Source organism: Aricia agestis, chromosome 9 (assembly GCF_905147365.1).
Source record: "Aricia agestis chromosome 9, ilAriAges1.1, whole genome shotgun sequence".
Classification (NCBI taxonomy): domain Eukaryota; kingdom Metazoa; phylum Arthropoda; class Insecta; order Lepidoptera; family Lycaenidae; genus Aricia; species Aricia agestis.
The window spans coordinates 9,573,022-9,596,022 of record NC_056414.1 but is presented as its reverse complement, the minus strand read 5'-3'; the positions used below and the strand labels follow the sequence as shown (position 1 = coordinate 9,596,022).

The following is a 23,001-nucleotide window of genomic DNA, read 5'->3' as shown; positions in this document are numbered from 1 at the left end:
ATGATTGTTAGAGTTCCGTACCCAAAGGGTAAAAACGGGACCCTGTTACTAAGACTTCGATGTCTGTCTGTCAGCAGGCTGCATCTCAAGAACTTCTATAGCTAGATTTCTGAAATTTTCACTTTATTTTTTTGTATATCTGTTGCCGCTATAACAACAAATACTAAAAACAAAATAAATTTAATATTTAAGACCTCCCATACAACAAGCGTATTTTTTTTGCTATTTTATGCTCGATATCAATAATGGCAATAGGCACTTGAAATGTTCACAAAATACTCAGCGGGGCTAAAATGGTCGCTTTGAAGAATCATGATATGAATCATAATATGATTCATTTTTCTAAAATCGCAAAATGCAACTCTGCTTGCAATTCATTTCTGTATTTTTGTACTGATTTGCCTTTTTATTCAGTTTGACAGTTTTGACAATTCATTTGCTGAATTTATTGAGAGGAATTGCTATTGTGACCATTTTAGCCCCGCAGTTGTATTTATAATTTAATACTTAATAAAATTAAAATAAAATAAATAAATAAAGTGGGCTTCCATACAAAAAAACACATTGTTTACCTAATTTTGCTTTTTAATGGTACGGAACCCTGCGTGCTCGAGTCCAACTCGCACTTAGCCGATTTTTATTACCTTCCTTAAAGCATTAAATCTTAGTCAGCTGGAACAAGAGATAAAAGGCTTTTACAGTAATTATTCAGTACACGTTAGTCGTTACTATAGTTTGTGCGTTCTAAGATGATGTGGGTGACAGTTTTCATGTTCCTTGTTACGGGTTTTCTTTACAAGAAAACAAAAAAAAAAACAAAATGTAATAAATTATATTCCATCTACAAAAACAAATGTTTCCTATAATTGTAAATGAATAAAAACGAAAAGATGCTAAATGCTAACTTGTTAATAAAAATTATAAATATTAACTGTGAAATAGGAGTATAAAATTATTGTTTCGAAAACATTTGAAAAATGTCATATGCTTGAAACGGAACTTATGTTAATAGAGAATGACTCTGTTGAATCGAAATTAAATCGATACATAAGGGCGGCCATCTAAAATCGCCGGCACCACTGAAATCTGACATTTCAGTGGTGCCGGTACGAAATCGATAATTTCGATTGCAGTTCCTTTACGAAGTGATTCGATATTTTTAAACTATCGATTAATTTTTGTTAGGTAACTTCCCTACTATTGTCAATTATAATGTGTCACGCATATCATCATAAAACGAACAAACTATAATACATAGTTTGGTGCAAGAAGGGAAGCCGATCTGAATTGAGATTGCTAAACCTTCCAAGCTTCCCTAAAGAAAAATCAGATTTGGTTTTTAAACATCTATTAGTATATAACAAAACTACTGTGATATTATCTCATAGTAATATATTATTTACCATATACTTATTTAAATTATGTAATAATACTACAACTTAAATAAATACAATAATTGATTTCTACTATATTTTCTATGTTTATACAACTTGTTTAACAATAAGCAAGGACGTGTTGTTGACAAAGTGTGTTATTCCCTTGGTGTCGGGCCCTGTTGTAGTGGTGACGGCGAACGACGACCCCACCTGGTACGTGCCGGGAGCCGCACACAAAGCGCGTACCTGATTTATGAAAAAAATATTATAATATTTTTACCCAATATTTTATTTACCGCACCGTTAAATATTTTTATTTAAAGGTGCGGTAACGTGGCACGGTACGTTGACATCCAAATTTACGTTACGTGAACGTAAATTTGCACGTCACGTCAACGTACCGTGCCACGTTACCGCACCGTTCCACGTTGACGACGTCGTACAGTGGAGATGTGGACAGACGTGGAGATGTGACTTCCTCACAGAACCTTGCCCAAGAGCGTCTTTTGGCCTTCCTTAGCTCGAAACGAGGAGGTTATACGTTCGGCTGTGGATTTTTTTAATGTATGTTCAAAGATTACTCCGCCGTTTGTAAACCAATTTTCAAAATTTTTGTTTTGTTGTATAGGGTATTACTCCAACTAGAGATCGCCCAATGGTCGAAACCTATATTTTGTAAAAAAATATTGAATTGAAAATATTGATTGCTACCAAAAAGCAAATTTTGCATTTAGATATACCATGGTTCGGAAGGTGCTAAGAGAATTCCGGATTCCTAATAAATACAAGTTTAGGGGTTTTTTGTGGGTTTGGGAGTTGGTTTAAGAACTGAAAGCATATGCTACTATGCAAGTTACATTCATCATCATCAATGCCACCAGTCAACACACAATGAATTATCTAATCATAACCCTATTATTGGTACTTTTAATCGTCTTTAAGGAGTGAGCCCATTGAGACGGGCCGTGCCGGGGCTCATCGCAAAAATACGCCTCCATACAATTTGTATGGAAGCGGATGCGCGTATCGCACACTGTGTCGGGGCGCAGCGGATTGCCGTCAATGCGAAAAGGCCCGGCAAGGCCCGACAAACCCGCTGCGCCCCGGCAACAGTGTGACCACACTTCACATAGATTTCCACTTTTTGGTAGATTTGAGGTCAAATGAATGACGATTTAGTAGTCCAAAATTTTTATAGAAGATCGATATTATATAACAAATAATATAAAAAATTAAAATGCATAATGAAGACAGTCCATATAAACATTTTAGTTTTATTTTAGTTTTAACCACGTAGAATACATTGATTAATAAAGCTAGATTTTCGGTAGAATCTGAAACACGGTCTAGTAGATGTTAGTAGATTAATTATAGCAACGTTTTTGATATATCGAGTCACGAGTGATTTAAGAGTGGTCACGCTGGAGCTATCCAAAGTACTCAAAATCCGTCAATGCGATGCGGCCCGGCCCGGTAATAGTGTGCTATAGCGCATTTAGCGCTGCGCTGAGCCTCGATCCGCCCCGGCAAGCCCCGGCACGCGCCGACAAAGTGAGCGCGAACCTTTAAAATCGAAACCCGAATTTTTCGAATGATTTACGATATGTCGCAGTCGACTGGTTAAAAAAGCCATTCAATCAAACAGCTAGCCCTTTGACTGAACAACACCTCTATGGCTCAGTTGGTGGGCTGTTGGTACTTGGTAGCTCAAGCCGGAGGGCGCGGGTTCGAATCCCGCCGACGTAACAAAAAGTTTTCAAAGGTCATGGATGTGTATTAAATATGTGTTTCGTATAATAAAAATCTTAAATATATGCATAGTATAAAAGTATTAAATATATTTCCGTTGTCTGGTACCCGTAACACAAGTCCTTCAGGTACTTAGCACGGGGCCAGACTGACGTGGTGTGAAGCGTCCATAGATATTATTATTATTATTTAAAAAAATATAATGTTGGGTCAAAGTGAATGACTCGACATTGGTGTTTAGTTTACCAAGTAAGCAATTTGATCATGAGATCTATGAGGTATGTATTAATATTCTCCTTAAAATTTATTAGGAATATAAGTAATATATTATATTATGTTCAGTAACATAATAATAATATATTATGTTCTTTCCATGAGTGTAATGATAGAACTTTAGAGCCCTTAAAGAATGAAGCGCGCGTCACGTCGCCGTTAATTTGTAATAATGTGTAGTTTTGTTAAGTTTATATAATTTTTATGTATGTTAGTCATTAAGGTATATATTGTATGGGCCTACGTAGCCTGATTTAAATAAATAAATAAAAAAAGACATGCGTATGAACATTAATTTTATCATTGCTTGACTAACTTGTAACATTAGTCTGTACCGAAAACCTTATGACTAAAAATAGTGAAATTATTATTTTTAACAAAAAATTAAAACGACTTCCAGGGAAAAAACAATAACAATATAATGGATAAAAAAGTATTGAATAATTCTTACTCTTTAATAGTACCTTATGCAGAATTCTCCTAAATCTCAACTATTTCTGAACACAATCTTCATTATTTTGAAGTCGGTACCAGTCTTAATAAAAATTAAAAATATTTTGCATAGAACTTAGCATTCTTAGCTAGTACCATCTTCAAACGTTTCAGACGTTTTCCGCGACTCCGTGCGCGCAATAGAATTGAATACTCTGAAAAATGGACCTGTCTATTAATGAAATAATTTACCTGTAAGCTTCGTGACTCAAACTTTTCCAAAGTTACTTTTACACCGACTTGCTTAGAGTCTGCGTCTAAGCCGCAATTGAGTGCGCCCGCCCATCCTAAGCCTCCGTGTTCTCTGAAAAATTTCATTTATAAAATTAAATGTATACCCGTATTCTAATAATAATAACTCTTTATTTCACACCAAAATACAGTACATAAACGAAAGATACAATAATAAATATTACTAATAGTACTAATTGATATACTAAAGGCGAACTTATTGCTACTAAGCAATCTCTACCAGTAATATAGTAGTCTTATCCTAGTGCCTCAAGTATTGCTACTGCTAATACTAAAGCTAAGACAAATTTTAATTCAAATTCAAATTTATTTATTTGCATGAATGGACATAAAGTAAAGGTCTTAAAAGTAATAATATTAGCTCCATACATTCTGCCAGTAATATGGCGTGCAAAGTCATAATAATCATTATAAAGTTCAGTTCATATTAATTACATTTGAAATTAAAAATTATATCACAGTCAAGTTAGGAATAAAAATATTACATTAATGTCAATAAATATCAAAATACAGTATATCTAATTATCTAGGCTATTAAATGTCATTTTTAACCAAATTTCAATTAAATAATTAAAACTATTACTAACCATTACTAAAACCAGAACTACATATTTATGTTGGCAGTTAACTATTTGATGACAAAGCAAAGATGCAACAGGAATGAGCTAGTGCATATTATGGAAATGAGATTTAAGGTAGGACGGGGAGGATGGAACAAAAGGACGTTGTACAAAAGGGAGAGGACGTGACAATCTCGACGCAAGCGAATAGGAAGCCAACGAAGCTTCCTCCGAAATTCTGTAACATGATCGTATTTCCGCAGGCCATAGACAAATCTGATGCAAACATTCTGCAGTCTCTCAAGTTTGTCTAAAAGTTCTTCGGTAATATCAATGAGACAGATATCTGCGTAATCCAATATTGGCATAAGCAATGTATGAACCAATGCAATATTAGTTTTAATTGGGAGAAAATTACCGAAGAGACGAAGAGATCCACTTGCACGGATAGTTTGCTACTGACTGCGTTGATGTGCGGTTTCCAGGAGAGTTGGTTGTCAAAAATAGCACCTAGGTTTTTTACTGTTTCAACAAACGGAATTGGTAAGCCATTGAATGTGAGAGATGGAAGTTCCTGGATCTTAACATTTGATAGAACCAATAATGATGGCTTGACTTTTGTTGGGGTTAACAGTTAATAAAAATACCGAACAAATACCGAAGGACTTGCATCACTGTTTTAAAAGGAGCAAATCATCGTTAATGCGTTTAATCGCCTCATTTATCTGGTCAATATCGGAATCTGTATAGATCTGCATATCATCGGCATATAAATGGTAAAGAGACGACAAGCGATTACTAATACAAGAGATCGCCCAATGGTCGAAATTCGACCTTAGTTTCAACGACATTAGAACTACTAAGATATGATAAAGTTAATATATTTTGTAAAAAATATTAACTTTATCATATTTTTTTCAACTCTTGTCTCTGGGACTCAGTTGATCTCAGACTGGCCGTGTAAGCATTGTCTAATAGTATTTAAGATTCAATAAAAAAGCTATAATCCATTTTTAATTTGTCACCTTGTTGTCAACAGACTTCAACCATAAATAAAAGAGTATAATTCGTATGTATAGGCTTGTCACTCAAAAATCTGTCATTTTCCTAGTGTGTGTTTGTAGTGCGTGGAAAGTTTTATTTGTTAAAAAATATATGATAAAAGCATAATTTTAAAATAATATTAGCTGGCTGCAGTATGCACTCCTTCACCATATAAACTATAACTGTGCAAAATTTCATTTACCTACGTTTCCCCATTTTTCGTCAAAAGGGATACAAAGTTTTCGGCTCACGTATTAATATATAGATTATTATTAATGAACAGAGCAAATAGCAAAGGAGATAGTACGTCTCGTACGTCATGACTCATGCCATACGGAGTAATGGTTATCACTACGAATACGCTGTCTTCGACCTCTAAGGTAGGCCACAAACCATCAGCTGCGGCTTTAATTGATTTTAATGAAGCAAGCAATAAGTCAAAGTCAACCGTTCTAAAGGCATTGGTGAAGTCTAAAAGTGCGAGCATAGTAAAGCGACGGTTATATATACATATATATACCGTCCATATTGGAGTGAATATCTTCCAAAATATTCAATAATGCCGTGGTTTTGCTTATGACCTGAGCGAAATCTTGACTGAAAAGGATCCCCCACCCATCGATCGTGGAATAACGAGACACAATAGCTTTTCCATTGTTATCGCGGTGATGGGAAAGGACAGAATATCAGAAATTGGAGAGATCATTTTTCGGCTAATGCTGACACAACCAGCAGCATCAGAGTCAATGGATATGATAGCTGGCTTGGTATCTTCAACCGTGACTTTAGCAATTAATTGATAAATTAATTCGAAAAGAGGCACGTTCTGGATAGGCGTGGAAGACAACAAAGAGAGAGTATGATTTTTTGTTACAACATCAAAAGAAGTGGGTGATAAGAAATGACTTATGGCGGCCTCAAGGTCAATGGTATTAGCTGGAGAACTGACCCACTCTTGCCGATACCCTGCGACCTTAAGAACCGCCATACACGTGCCGGGTCCTTTTCTTCCAAGATAGCCTTTATTAATAATATTAATAAAATTAGTAGATATACGAACCTGTGTTGCTTGTATAAATCAATGAATACGGTAACCGATACTCCATAGCAGTTTACGACATCAATAACGACTGGTACCATACAGATTCTGTGCTTATTAAAATTATGGGCGACGGTGTCGGAGTGATCGAGTTTAAAAACCACCACGTTATTTTTTTCATTTTTCCCCTTCTCGGTTTTGCTTTCCAACAGATCGAGGCTGGGGGGTTCCACCGCGAGGTTCGCGAGAGTTTGCTTCCTGTCGCGGGACACGGCCTTAGTGAAGCAGTCCAACCACAGGCAGTGCTGGCCGACGGCGACTCGGCCGGTCCTGTCGTTCTGTGCCCGCCACCGTAGGACGATCATGGATCTGATGAGGCCGGACGTGTCCGCCTCCTGCATGAGCGACTCCACTGGGTCGGTCACGGAGGTCATCGCGTCGGTGACGAACTTACAGTACGGCGGCGCGTCCACGTCGGCGGCGCTCTCCTGGCGTTTCGACATCTTTATTGAGGAGTGATCGATCCTGTCTTCCGGCAGCTCGTCTAATATTCTCACTCCTTTCAGTACGAAGTGGATGCGTTCGCGCGACCTCAGACAGTTATCCTGTTCGGTGGCCGATGTGAAGTCGACGAGTTTCCACTGCCTGCTCAACAGCGACGCCTCTAGAACTTCTAGGGTTATATTTTCGACTTTTTCGTTGCTTACGTTTTTAACTTCGACGGCTAACCTCATATTTTCTAGGACTCCATCCTCCAGAGTACTCAAACCTCTCCTCGGCGTGACATATATTTTTACGACCTCCTAAAATAAGAATTATTTTTAAATATGGTTTTATGGAAAACAAATTGAAATATACTACATCCTAAGACATTTACATTTTTAAATTAAAAATTATGGGGTATACTGTAAGAGAAATAATGTTACAATTATTACTGGAAGTACCATCGAGGAAATTGATTTCTAGGCAGTCGACGGACCTACGTCATTCGGTCGGCTTATGTCAATTCAATATTAGCTGTGATCGGTCGGTTTCGACTTAACGCGACCAAATTACTTAGGTCCGCCATCTGCCTAGGAATCAACTTCTCTGATAGTACACGAAGCAGGCGTAATGAAAAAAATATAGACGATCCGTTGTTTTAGTTCAACTAGATTAACGGGGATAAAGCGTGCGTAATATTTAGAAGGCCAACTCACAGTGGGCTCGAAGCGGAAGACGTGTCTGATGAGGCGGTAGGGTCGGCGCGCCAGGCCTGTCTCGTAGTACGCGAGCAGATACATAGCGCGCGCACGGGGCCGCAGCAGCAGGCGCGCGCGCCCGTTCGATACCCGCACGGCCGCGCGCGCCGCCGCACGAGCCCGCGCCGCCGCGCGCGCTGCTCGCTCGTCTGAAATATACGTAATAACTAATCACTAATAACATTTTCAAGCTATTGCATAGCTTTTATCGCGGACTTTGAGTGCGGCGACCGAATCAAGAAATTCCGTAAGGAAAAAACCACTCGGGTGTGGGAGGTGTTAGGTTATTTTGCTGTGCCGGTCGGTGAGGCGTTGCCAGACTTCGGCACGGTGTTTGTGTGCATGCAACTAGACTAGATGCTTATTATTATTGCATAAGTTGCAGATAAAAATGCTATGAAATAACTTTACCGCGGCAGTCCCCGAGTGCCACACGTATTTATTAATTACTTTAACATTACAGCGACTATAACACTCCAATTTAACTCGTGTTAATATTCGTTAATGGGTGTTTGAACAGAGAGTTGTGGTCGTTTTTACTAACCGCCCCCCAACGCTTAGGCTTCAGTCTCAAAATCAGCGGGCAGCGGGGCGGGGGCGGCGGCGGCGCGTGTCATTGCTTAGATTTATAATATATAATACGGATAAGCCGTCTAGTACGCCGGCTACCGTTCGCTGCTAGACGGCTTATCCATAAATCCATATAAAATTAGAAACCTATTGGCGCCCCCGCAGATCCCGCCCAGCTGTCCGCTGATTTAAACACACTAGGCCGAAAAAACGCAGCCGAAGTTCCGCATGATTACGCCTGCAAATTATTTTAAATTACCGATGAAACACCAATCTGATATTACGTCGCGTTTTAATCGTTCAACTGTCCAGCAATTTTTTTTTTATTGGCACGTCTATCACGCCATTTTCGAAAAAATTTCAAATTCTAATTACTCTCATTCCTAAATTCGCAAGACCTAAATTTTATGTGGGCAAAATATATTTTGCCCACATAAAATTCCATGAAAGTTATTTATAATTTTTTTATAATAATATAGACTAAGGAAAAATTATAATAATTAGAATTTTTAATAACTTTAAGTTATTTTAATTATTGACGTCCTCTGTGGCTCAGTTGGTGGGCGTGTTGGTAGCTCAAGCCGGGGGTCGCGTGTTCGAATCCCGCCGACGGAACAAAAAGTTTTCAATAGTTCCTGGGTCATGGATGCAGTGCCGTAAATAGGGCGGTGCCACCGGTGCCCAGGCACAGGGCGTAGACTCTGGGGGGCGCAAGAATGGCCAGACCAGAGAGATCCTTATTAGGGTTCCGTACCTCAAAAGGAAAAAACGGAACCCTTATAGGATCACTTTGTTGTCCGTCTGTCCGTCTGTCAAGACCCTTTTTCTCAGGAACGCGTGGAGGTATGAAGCTGAAATTTATATCCATTACTCAGGTCTACTGTCCCTTGAAGCTGTGAAAAAATCAAACTTCTAAGCCAACGCAATCAAAAGATACAGCCGTTTATGCCGCAAATTTTCGACACTTGCAAGGGAATCAAAACCTACAGGGTGCTTCCCGTGAACTCAGAATCTTGAAATTTGGTACGAAGCAACGTCTTATAGCATAGATAAAGGAAAAATTACGAAAACCATAAATTTTTAGTTACATCACATAATATATTTTTTTTAAATAATTTTAAACTTACTACCCATTTCCTCATAAACGCGTAGAGGTATTAAATTGAAATTCATACCAAATACTCAGGTCTATAATACCTTTAAGCTGTCGGAACCCTCGGTGCGCGAGTCCGACTCGCACTTGGCCGGTTTTTTTTCGAATTGCTCCCGATAAGTTCCCGCTGCGCCCCCGGCCCCAGAGATGTTTCCCAATGTAGTAAAATAATATCTACAGACGAAAATATTATAACCTCCTCTTTTTTGGAAGTCGGTTAAAAAACAAAGGTGAAATTATATAGAAGCTCGCACAAGACGCAAAAAAGGCTATTTACGGCACTGCGTGGATGTGTATTAAATATGTGTATTGTGTATCATATAATAAAAATCATAAATATATTATGTATATTGTATAGTAAAAGTATTAAATATATTTCCGTTGCCTGGTACCTGTAACACAAGTCCTTCAGGTACTTAGCATGGGGCCAGACAGACGTTGTGTGAAGCATCCATAGATATTATTATAACATACCTGGGTAGTCGGGCGGCGCGCGGTACTTATCATTGTACAGCGGCCCGAAGCCGTCTCTCTCGGTGTCGGGTGTGAGCACGCTCATGCAGTCCGGGTGCGACACGGCCAGGTGCAAGTTCCTCATCTCCACCGACGTCGCGTTACTGAACTCCACGTCTACCGTCTTAATCTCGCCGCTGATCACGTCACTATCGATTTCTGTGAAGGTCATCTGAAAAATGTTATTATTATTATTACTATTATTTTATTAGTTTTATTCGAACGAGTACGTATATTGAAATAATATTGTATTCATAATTGTAAATTGTGCACATCCAGTATCTGATACCTTAAACTGATCTCTCTCCGTGGGGCTTGCTTAAAAAACCTTGCTGTTTGATAGAAAACGGAGTGGATTGAACAAGGAACAGAAATCTATCGTCATAATATGGGTACCTTATCCGACACAGAAGCAAACTTAAAAATTAGATAGATTAAATTCACACTAGCTATTTGACCGAGCTTTGCTCGGTATTAGATAAAACACGAATAAAATGACATTTTCTAAAAATGATTCCCAGCTAGATCGATTTATCGCCCATGAAATCCCCTATATACTAAATTTCATGAAAATCCTTGGGAGCCGATTCCGAAATTCCAATTATATATATACAAGAATTGCTCGTTTAAAGATATAATAACTAGCCGTTTGACCGAGCTTTGCTCGGTATCCGATGAAAATGACATTTTCTAGAAATGATTCCTAGCTAGATCGATTTATCGCCCCCGAAACCCCCTATATACTAAATTTCATGAAAATCGTTAGAGCAAACTAACAAAACAATAACTAATGACACTTTGGCTGGGTTATATTTTGCAGAGAGCCATTCAGTCAGAACTGAGAACGTACGCGTCAATTTGTTACTTTTGAACTTGTGTTAATATTATAATCTTTTAGAACTGATAAAATATGCAATTTCGAGAACAGACTATAGGAGTTATTCATGAGTGCGAATCATATTTCTAAAAACCTTACCTGCAAACATGGCGCTTGCGGAATAACTGTTATTTGAAACAATTTATCCGAGTCGCTTCCGGTGCTCTGTAAGTTAAGTTTCCCGAGAATCGCAACCCCTTTGCCGGCTTCCTTTGTTTCTCCAGCATTTAGCAACCTGACAAACAATTACAATAAAATCATATTACAAAAAATAATGCTCCAGGTTCAGGCTACAGTGTCAAAAATATTTAGATGCTTATAATCATGAACGTTCATCGATCGAACGATCATACATAGAACAAGACTACTCGGAACCCTATTTTTTTGTGGATTAACACATTAACGCTCATCAGTCATTATCAGCGTCTATTTTCTGCATAGAAATGTAGGAAATAGCTTACTTTAAAGCTAGTCCCTGTATAGAAAGCTGCCCAGTCTTCAGTGGAGTCAATGTGAATATCAAGTTCTGCGCAGTTTCGCCCTCCAATAGTACAGACTTGAGTTTCTGTCCGTGAATCGCGTATTTATCGACCAGCGTGCCCGACGCTAGTGCGCTCTCGTTCTGCAACTGTTCCGGCGTGTACGTCTCGCCGTCTTCTGAGTCGGGGCTAAACGTCCACAGGAGCTCTAGGTCCTTCAAATGCAGACCAACCTTCAGAGGATTGTGTAGAGTGATAGAAATTTGAATCGGCTCTGAAAAAGAACATAGTTTTATTAGCATGATTGCTCTAACTCTTGCTTGCGTAACTCTCTTTCTATCAATGTTTATATTCTAGACGTTTTCGAAAGTTTCTATAAGTTTTTTCATAATTACTATTAAAAAGTTAAAATAAAATAATTTTGTCATTGAAACTGGGGCTTCATTGTTTTTAGGAATTTTTGGCTAAGTTCAAAACATTTACTTACCATGAACGCCGTTGGATAGACAGACACATCAAATAAAAGCCCCCCCCCCCAGGCGCATTATTATCGGTCGATAATATCGCATGCGCTATTGCGATAATGCGTCCCGATTCCTTGTATACAGCCGATCCGATATTTCTTACGAGAGAGCACCGATATTATCGCACGGTCGTTTGAGTCCTAATACAAAACATTCTAGAACTCATATCGGAATATCGCAGGACGGACGTCGCAACGTCCTACTTCCATTACGGCGTTGGCGTTATTATCGCAGCAGTGTGTAACTACATGACCATACTTATAATTAAAAACAGAAATCGCAATAACACATGTGATATTATCGACTGATAATAACGCGCCTTTGTGGGGGAAGCCTCAACTCCTGAAACGTAAATTAGTTAGCACTTTCGGCAAGACGAGGGTACAAATTTGAAAATTTTCAGCACTTATGCCTTCGTCTTACCAAAGTTGTTCTATTCAATACCTCCTTGACACGTGACGGGGCTGATATCGGTGTTGGGGGTATACAAGTCGGTGGTCGGTTTGAATATCATGGGGGCGGCGCCGCGGGCGACCTGCAGCAGGATCTCCTCGAGGCGGGGCCAGACGGGGTGGTGCGTGTCGGGCGCGGGGGGCAGGGCGAGGGAGGCGGCGGGCGCGCGGCCCGGGGAGGACAGCGGCGCCGGGCCCGCGCACACCACCGCGCCAGCCTCCACGCGCGGCACCGGCAGCCACGGCAGAACCACCTTGAACTCCGAGCTGCTGTCTACCCATTGCTGGAATTGAGAGTATTTTTTTAATTTGCCTATGCTGTCCTACTGCTGGGCAAAGACCTCCCCCAGGATCTTCCATTTTTCTCGCTCCTGCGCCGTTGGCCAGCCCGGCCCGGTGTTTAAATAATGAAAATTTTAGTTAAGATGTAATAGAAAGTATAATATAGAATATAGAACGAGTAGTACACAGTCTAAAATTGCGCTACGAAAGTCTCGGAGTGACTGAGCATAGCACCCTGCTAAGTCAGAAAGATCTTTTATATCAGTGTTTCCCAACCTGTCCACGGTATCATCTCTGGACCATACATAATCCGTTTTGTTTGCATTTCTTGAGTTCCTTTCTGTGCTTGAGTTCCTACTTTCTAGGGGTCCGTGGCTAAGTTTGGGGAAACACTGTTCCATAACCTTTCATCTATCACGAACTGTCAAACCATTTTCAAAAATACTTTTGAATAGTCTTATGCTAAGTACTCACATACGGTTTTGCTCGATAGTTTTACTCCGAATAGAAGGAAATGACATATTTGACATATTTAATTCCATTGAGCCGGTTCGAAGCGAGCCTTCGAGCTGTCAGTTTTGGCGGTCCACACGGTGGTTATTGCTCGATTTGGATTTTGGAGTAAAACTATCGAGCAAAATCGTATGTGAGTACTTAGCATAATAATAATTACTGTGTGGACCGCTCGAACTCGAAGGCTCGCATCGAGCCAGTTTGAAGGCTCGCATCGAGCCGGCTTGACGGAATTAAATATATCGATTTAGGCGCTTTGCAGACGACGGGGCGGGGCGGGTCAATTTCGCCACGAACGATAGCACAAAGGAAATCCTATATTACCAACGCACACGGTGGGCAAAAATACCGCGCCGCTGGTGCCCGGCGGTCACTGGCGGCACATGTCCGCGGCTGCCCGCCTTGGATCAAACAACCCAGTTTACATGCAGTAACGCAGACGGCGTGTGCTTTGTGTACGCGGCGCGGGCAGCCGCAGACATCGACGAGCGTAATTGACCGGCCCGCCCCGCCCCGTCGTCTGCAAAGCGCCTTAGAGTAAAACTATCGAGCAATGCTGAATGTGTGGACGAAAGCCCTAGCCGCGGGTTTTGCTCGACGTTATTGGCTCGATCGAGCAAAACCGTATGTGAGTACTTAGCATTAGAGTAAAACGCCCATTTTGGGCGCTTGACAGACGAGCTAATGTCATACACAACATATAAATACATATATGCATTATATCACAAACATAATTGAAACATTTTACATTTTTATTCATTTTCCATTTAAAATTGGGTAAAATGGCACCCATTGTCTAATTGCAATAACACAAGAACCGGCGTAAGAAACTCGCGCGGGGCCATCTTTTACTAAAAAGATGGAAAATTACAATTAAAATAAAATATATAAATATCATTATGAGTGACTAAAATACAACAATTAGTGTACAATACAATTATACAGAAACAGCTCTGCAGGGGGCGACCTTATTCCCATGGGCCATTAACTTTAGCTCAGTAACTTTATAGTATGCTTTGGTACATAAACAAACATTTTTAACAACTTTTTTAAATTTATTAATTGAGAGATTTTGAACGTTTTCTGGGATCTTATTATTGAGGCATATAGGACCTTTAAAAGAATTTTCGACTTTACTAAATTAAATAAATACTTAAATTTTTATTTGTGTATTTGCGAGGAAAGCTACTTCACCAACCTGATGAGCCATCATGAACTCCCTGAGGAAGGCGTCCTGCTGGGCGGCGGGCTGGCGGGGGGCGGGCGCGAGGGGCGCGGCCAGCCAGCGCGCCGCCGCCGCCGGCCGCCGCAGCGCGCCCGCCAGCCGCCCCAGCGCGAACTGCACGTGGTCGCTCGACAATCGCCACCCGCTGTCGCGGTACACCTGCACAAGGACAACGAAAAATAAATCGGACAAAAAGCTAAAGCAGTTCTGAACCGGTGGTCTGCAGACCACTTGTGATCTTGAAAGCATTAGCCAAAAAATAAACTAATAGTCACAATGAGTCTAATTTTACTATGTTTTGTGCAAATAAATAATTTTGAACAAAACACGCTCGACGTATATGCGACAAAGTTTAAATACCAAGCTTTGGTAGTGGTCCATGGGAAATGGGCAATGGCAATGATAAGGTTAGAGACCACGGGTGACGACTGACGGGGCTAAACCTAAATGTATCTTTATTTAATGAGCTTCTATTTTATCAATTAAACTGTCGCTCTTTATCATAACCAACGTTTATATGTCCCCTACATAAGTCCATAGGGTTTAAATCCTAATTAATACATATTCAAATCGAAGTATCAAAAGCCATAAATTATAAACTACTAACCTGATACGCCTGTTCGTAGCACCGATACGCATGTTTTTTCTGCCCGGCTTTAGAGAACCGATGACCGGCGAGTACAATATGAAATGCATATTTTCTGGTCATAATTTTATTGCTCGGGCCCTTGAGGAAGCACAGGGCCGCCTGCTCGAGCAGCATGGCGCTGCGGAGGTCGCTGTCTTCGGACGTCATCCTGATGAGCTGTTTCGCCGCCTCCCCGTGCAGGCCGGCGCTGACTAAACATGGCACCGACAGCAACGTAGCTCGCACTGCATACTGAACCATCCTAAAAGATGTGACGTATATTTTTTTGGGTGTGACCAGGGCCGGTTTTAGCACTATCAGCGCCCTGACAATATTTCTTCGGCGCCCAAGCCCCAAGGTGCTGGTAATGCTGAAGAAATTTTCGCCCCTTTTGTTTGCCTTCAGCGCCCCTTTTTACACTGCGCCCTTTGCGGTTGCCCAGCGTCGTCGTCCCCTCCCCCTAACGCCGCTACTGGATGTGACTATAATATGATAAGACGTATTGTGACGTCATCAAACAAAATTAAGAAGTTGCTGCACAAAAACTAATTACAGCTATCCTAATTCCTTTTTCGGGTTCCAAGGTAAGCTATTTGAAATTTCATAAAAATTTGTTCAGAGGTTTAAGTGTGATGAGATAACAAACAACACTTGCACATTTATAAGTTTAGTAGTATGAATTTGATGAAACTAACCTGCATGTATTTAAGTATGTGGTGATACTTTCCTCCATGTAAGCGAGGGTTTTGCGGTTCGATTCCCCGCATAGGAAGGCGCTAATCGCGGCCATCTCTAGCGCGCCGGCGTAGCACAGCCAAGCGCTATCGGCATAGAACTCCCTCTTGGCGGTATGATAGGCGTCGTATGCGCGCTGCCATTGCCCGAACAGAAACCATAGATCACCTAAACGACGTAGTTGCAGTTCGGGACAGTCGCTGGAGTATCTGTAAGACGCGTGACAATTCAACACCACCGGTTTCAGAAACCATACACTTAAATAGGCACAATCAGCGCGATATTCACAGCTGCATGTGCAGCATGTTTGTCGTTAATGTAGTACAATACAGACTATAGTTCTGTCTTTCGACATATTAAGTATTTGTATGACGTCCCTCTTAAATTAGAGGTTAACAAAAATACCTACATTACTGCATTGTTGACAGTAGTGGAGCCAGCTTTGCCCGTCGTAAACCATCTCTTTGTAGCAGACAGAAGTGATCTACTTACACCCTTTTTGTTAGCAACCTTAAACAACACATTAAAACGATAAAATGAAAACTGTAGTCATTTCGTTACTTACTCATTTCGTTGTGTTGGCTGGGTTGGCACAAGGCTTTATACTTACAACTTCATTTAATTGTCCAATTAGTTTCTCAACATATGGAACTAAAGCTTGTGAGGTATAGTCTACTAAGAACTTTTTTATTGCTTCTATGTCGGCCGTATTCAATGCCGCGCCGTGTACTTCGTTAAGTTCCATCTGTTTGCCCACAACATTCACACTTTCAGAACTGCCTGAGAAGGAGTAAGTCTGAAAATTTAATAAATTATATTATATAATTAAAGAAACCAATTCTCAATGTCTTTTTTAGTAAGTAATTTATTAGTAGCAATAAAGTTAGATTTATGTGGTGATATTTAGTCCCGCATACGTGGGAGAGCCATGTTTCGGCACGTATGGGCCGGCTCGACCGGAGAAATACCACGTTCTCACAGAAAACCGGCGTGAAACAGCGCTTGCGCTGTGTTTGTGAGTGAGTTTACTGGAGAGAGAGACCAATCCCCTACCCTATTCCCTTCCCTACCCTCCCCTATTCCCTTCCCTACCCTCTCCTATTCCCTTCCCATCCATACCCTCCCTTATTACCCTGTTCCCTCTTAAAAGGCCGGCAACGCACTTGCAGCTCTTCTGATGCTGCGAGTGTCCATGGGCGACGGAAGTTGCTTTCCATCAGGTGACCCGTTTGCTCGTTTGCCCCCTTATTTCATAAAAAAAAAAATGTTGTATATGTTAGTAAAATTTAAAGTTATTTGTGGATAAATTTTAATTTAATAATAAGTATACAATATATGCAATACATAATATAATATATTATGATGATATTTGAACATATTAGGGCATGAAAATTTTATGATTTACTGCATTATCAGTAAGTTATTTAGTAGCGGGCATTAATAACTTAAATACCTGCAGACTGTTGCCATTATCATAAACATCATTTTCAGCTGTTGTAAGAGGATGAGTGTTGTCTTGAGTAACATGGACTATTGCTTCCTCTGTAAACAAAAATAGATATACACATTACTCATGTGGCTTCATCAATCCTCATAAACATTCTAACTTTTATTTTAGTCAAACAAATTTTGAATAGAAAAATAAAAACCTGGCATATTGACTTGAACATTTGCTTGAGACTCATGTGGTGTAGTAGATGGATTTGCTGCAGAACTAGACACATTTTCATGCTGAAAAGAAAGAATCAAAAAAATTCAATTAATAATATCATTATTTTTTTCCTTTCACAGACTTTAACAGTAGTTACATGGTAAAAATAATTACCGTTAGATCAATAGGCCTCTTTATAAATTTTATCCAATAATCAATTGGTAATTTAGAATCACTAGAAGTTTTAGAATTAATTGTCAACATATAACAATTGCCAGCACCAAAGCTTTGTTTTAATGTTTCAAATGCTTGATCAGCTCTAAAAATTGAAAACAATAAAAATAAGTACTTTTTGTAATAGGAAAAACAAGTATCTGTTATAATAAAATATTATATTACTGTAAATATTTAATTACTTGTCTTTGGAAACAGCAGAAGCATCATTTAAAAGTAAGTATGTTTTCAGTACTGAGTTGTTAAACCACTTGGGTAGCTTAGGTGGTGCAACATTCTGAAGTTGCGCATACTGCTGATTGAGTGCATTATAGGTGTCAATTAAGTTTTCATCTTGAGTAGTTCCCACTATAATGCATGACAAGAAGTGTTTGGTGAACTCATGATCTGATGGAAATTGAACATCAAAATATGCCTCCTTCCAAGCTTCAAACCATGGAGTAGCTGCAGGAATTTCTAATTTAGTTCCATCTGTAAAATAAAATTATATACATATTTTTTGTAATATTCTGTGTTATTGACCATTTGTCATATTCAATATATAAAAATAAGTCGGGTTTTCCTTCATGATGCTATAACTCCAGAATGCACAAACCAATTTCCACGGTTTTGCATTCGTTGGAAAGGTCTCGGGCTTCGTGAGGTCTGTAGAAAAAATAATTCAGAAAAAACTTCTAGAGAAAAGCAGGAAAACAGGGAAAATCATTTTATGGCAAAACAACTATTTGCCAGGACAGCTAGTATATTTATAAAAACAAAATCACCTATATTTATTTTTACAGTTTTCTCATCATAGTTGTGTAAAACAGCATTATTAAGTTGTCTTCTAGCCTCAGTTGGTTGTAGAGGTTTCCAATTAACATCTCTTATGACTAATTTCACATTTTTGACCATGCATATTGTTCCACCTGGCTCTCGAAACTGTCCTGTGTAGTAAAAAAGTTGCACTGTTCAACTATATAAAGCATTCAGATGCTAATTTACAGCATTAAATAATACTTTATCACAAGAGCTCACTAGGCTAGTCCCACAACTCATATACCTCGATCGCGGATTCTTGGTAATCTATTGTTATCATAGTCAAATTTGACCACTTGGGAGTTGATAGGTTATATGCTTGTAAGATTTCTTGTGAAAAGTATGCTGATTTAGATAACTAGAGCACCCTTGTCCAGGTATTAAATGAAGAATTATCAAAATATTATTTGAGGTTGACACATATGTAGTGAACTTATAAAGTTAATATACTTACCTAGCGGAATAGAGAAACAAAGGCCTGAGCAAGGGAGATGTCACTATCGGTAACACTGCATGGTAAAAAGAGACGTGTGATACATGACAGCAGCACTCTTTTTTTGACGTCCAGTCGGCATGTGCCACACATTGACATTTTTAATCTCATAGAAATCATGTTCAATCATGCTTGTGTAAGTGTATACGTACACATATTTTTACACACAGATGAAACCAATTTCGGTTTCGTTTGACAGCTCGAGATTGTTGCTCTATTCCGCTAGGTATTAATATTAACTTTATGAGTGAACCTGATCACTGAAAAAAATGTGTACTGCAATGCTGTTTTTATTACTTACCTTCCCATTCCAACAACGTAAAGGGTTGTAAAAGTTCGACTAGCGTTAAATTATTTTTGGAAACAATACTCTCAACCTTAGGACTGCATAATGTAGCAATGAGGGGTGAGAAGGAGCTCTGTATAAACTCTTGAGCGGTTTTCGTCATTGTTATCAGTCGTAGAAATATTTATTTATTGTATGACGAAGTAATTTATGACATTAAAATTGGGAGCTTTTAGCCAGAAAACAATGAACTTCGCATCTTTAATAATGATCTATGAAATTACTATAAACTTTTATCATTATTCATTACATATTATCAGCAGGTACCGTATACAACCAGTCTAATTGCATTAACACCTTTGTTATTTCTTTCTAATCGTCTGGGCTGTTGATCAATTCTTCAGGCAAGAATATAAATTACAAAAAAATCTGCACTTAATTTTTTTGATTTGATTTGACAAAACTTGGACAAATCTGAAATTACAAAACACAAAATAATTATTGACATTTGTCATTTTGATAATGATTTTTTTTTCTTATTTATGGCGCTCGGACATCCAGGATGATGGAGGTATTCCTTAAGCGCTTATTCCACTTATCCTAGCTAGGATCCTAAAGCGCTTAAATTCCACTTATATATCCTAGCTAGGATAAGTGGAATAAGCGCTTTAAAAATTTTGTCAAGTGGAATAACATTTAGAAAGCTAGGATCCTAGCTTTCTAATAAGTGGAATAAGCGCTATAATATTCTATGCGCTCGGATTTCTAACCATGGCCACTGTCAAGTAAAATATGGCGGGGAAAAAAATGTAAAAAGATTACAGATCCTTTTTGCAGATTATATTCGAGTCTAGTAAAACGTAGTGATTATATTATCTTTGGAGTCTAGTAAAAGTTTAAAAAAGTAGTCAGTAAAGTCAACGAGTCAAGTCAGTTGTTTTAGTAAAGTGGAAGATCCATAATACTAAAACTTTCGATGGAGTTTTGGAGGGAACACAAAATGGCACGTTTGTTGAAGTTGTATCACTTGCCCACACTTGTACCAATGAATAAGGAAACAGATGGAAGCGACATAACTACAAAAAAGTGTGGCCGGCGCCATATTGCCAAGAACTAAACATGGCGGTCTATAGTGATGGGAGTTGGGACACTCGGTTGATATTTGTCGAGGATATCGATAAGTAAGATGTTATAAGTGAGCTATTAAGGTTAAAATCTTTTCAATAAATGATCAGATTCTTCACCTTATATTTTTTAAATTCGATAAAAACGTACATCACTAAACGTCAAATCTACTAATTTCTATGTTGATTAAATATCGAAAATCAAGCCATGTTATATTCTATTCTATCACAAATCTTATTTATTGTCTAATTATTAACTAAATTAGCACATACGAAGTCAAGCCATCGGTAAAATAACAAAAATTTCAGTAAAAATATACACGTACCGATCCAAGGTAAAACTTTTTTAAATTTCTTCACTTTTTTGACGGACTTTAAATTAATTTAAAAAAAAGCAAATTGGTCGCAAAATTTGACCGATATATCGATATTGTTTTCGCGATATATCGAGACCGATATTGATATTTTTTCAAATATCGATGTATCGATATATCGATATTTTCTTTTAATTTCGACATCCCTATAATACGACACTTTGACAGTTTATGTACCTCGGAGAACCGGAACATAAAATGGCGGACCGGCCACAGTATTTTGATTTGATATAGACCATAATGCCGCGTCCACTTATAAAAGTCAATGACTTGTACGTAAGACATCAAATATTTATTGGTTAATATTCTACCAACATTACACATTAAAAAACGAAATAACACAATTTTAGGAAAATATTACAAAAAAACCTTGGGATTGTCCAATTTTTTTTAATTTTGCTCATTACAAAAACATTTCGAGGAATAAGGTCAGTGATCGTTTTTCTGTATTTAAGCGAAAAAAAATACCCATTAGTTACTTATATTTTTGAACAAATATATTTAACCTTTGTTTGACCTTCAATGGCGTTAAATGAGCAATAAATTCGACCAACATTACGTTTCGAACTTTTGGTAAGCTTCTCGTATCAGCTTTCACATAATGAGCACTTGCATTTGACAAACCAGCCATTATAAATAAGATTGAAAAGAAAAAACATACTCAAAGGACAGAGGTCAATTGTCCGCCGATGATGTCGTCAGAGCGAAACTTTAATAATTTATTGAGAAAAAACTAGCCAATGAATTTCAAAATTATTTAATTTATATTCTTAAAATACCCTATTTTAACGAAAAGAAATATAAAAAGTACATGACGTGATTTTTTTGGACAATGCCCATTAGGTAGGTACTTGGTAGGTACTTCACTCTTTCGTAAATTCCCGGCAAAACCCCCATTTTGATATTTGACTTTTTTTTCTTATAATGGCACTTCGGCTATAACCATGGCCAGTGTCGAATATAATATTATGGCGGGAAAACAATATTCTTTTACACAATTTTTTCTATATCGTCAGGTCAATCAGGTCTTAAGTCTCGTCAAAGTATAAAGTCAAGTACATATAAAGTCAATACAGTCAAGAAGTCAAGTCGGTCGATTCAGTAAAGTGGTAGACGCTTTACTGAAACTTTCGATGGAGTTTTGGAGGGAACACAAAAGAGCACGTTTCTGGTTATTACATCACTTTCCCACACTTGTGCACGATAACGAATATGTAATGGTTAATATTCTGCCAATATTACACATTAAAAACCCAGTTAACACAATTTTAGGAAAATAATACAAAAACACAACATCACTCTTTCACATTCCCGGCAAAACTCCCAATGATTGAAGTCATTGAGGTACTATATACCATAAACCTATAATGCTAGTATTATGTCTATGCTATATACTATTGAGCTACTTTAATACTTAATCCATTGAGGTACTATATACTGGAGAGAGCCTTATATCAGTGTCTAAGCGTCAAAAGCGTGTAATGTTATGTCCTACTTACTAGGACATAACAAAGGAGTCGGTTGGCATATTTCATGTAATAGAAGTGTTAATAAAGGTTTTTAGTGAACATTTAATATGCTATTGCTAGCTAGATATTGTTGAGTTTTGTCGTTCCGCTAAATAATAAACCATAAGAATAATCAAAGAATGCCTCAAACACGTGGATTCAACATTAAATACGTAAGTTTTGAATAACGTTTTTTGGGCTTTTCAATCGGTATTTTTGTAAGCTAAAAAGGTAATTTATAAGTTTATTAATCCTTCATTCGTACTATATAAGGCATTAGTGCTAAAAATGTCACATCAATTAATAATTTGGCTATAAAAATTGCATAGCTTTTTACGTGTGTTTACGGATTCTTATCACTTGAACTATAGATAATCGATATCATGAACTAATTGACTTTCTTTCCTGTATCATAAAGTGCTTCGAAATAATAGAAATAGAAATATTCAAGAAAATAAGCGCAAATACAAATAGAAATATTCAAGAAAATAAGCGCACACTACTTGTATAAAAATAAGTACAAAATGGCCACGCGATGACGGGCTAAGACTACATC

The 23,001-nt window shown here is 38.4% G+C and overlaps 1 protein-coding gene across 1 annotated transcript; it reads right to left on the bottom strand.

Moving 5' to 3' along the window:
* Positions 1 to 1,393: 1,393 nt before the first annotated feature.
* LOC121730781 (trafficking protein particle complex subunit 8) lies at positions 1,394 to 19,887 on the bottom strand. Its single transcript, XM_042119978.1, has 19 exons — positions 19,455 to 19,887; positions 18,627 to 18,788; positions 18,045 to 18,333; positions 17,803 to 17,947; positions 17,627 to 17,708; positions 17,431 to 17,519; positions 16,588 to 16,773; positions 16,387 to 16,487; positions 15,938 to 16,186; positions 15,222 to 15,504; positions 14,588 to 14,773; positions 12,587 to 12,878; positions 11,601 to 11,892; positions 11,239 to 11,374; positions 10,224 to 10,434; positions 7,985 to 8,175; positions 6,807 to 7,588; positions 4,083 to 4,194; positions 1,394 to 1,622 (listed from the first exon to the last, which is right to left on the bottom strand). The coding sequence occupies exons 1-19, from the start codon at positions 19,600 to 19,602 to the stop codon at positions 1,482 to 1,484; spliced, it is 4,077 nt and encodes a 1,358-aa protein (XP_041975912.1). The 5' UTR covers positions 19,603 to 19,887; the 3' UTR covers positions 1,394 to 1,481.
* Positions 19,888 to 23,001: the final 3,114 nt, after the last annotated feature.

Bases quoted from the DNA above. Each gene is read 5' to 3' on its own strand.
- LOC121730781 (XM_042119978.1), bottom strand. From the start codon at position 19,602: ATGACGAAAACCGCTCAAGAGTTTATACAGAGCTCCTTCTCACCCCTC. The intron at 17,948-18,044 runs GTAATTAAATAT...TTCAATTTTTAG, and splicing joins TCTGCTGTTTCCAAAGACAA to AGCTGATCAAGCATTTGAAA. The intron at 11,375-11,600 runs GTAAGCTATTTC...ATTGTTTGTCAG, and splicing joins ATACAGGGACTAGCTTTAAA to GTTGCTAAATGCTGGAGAAA.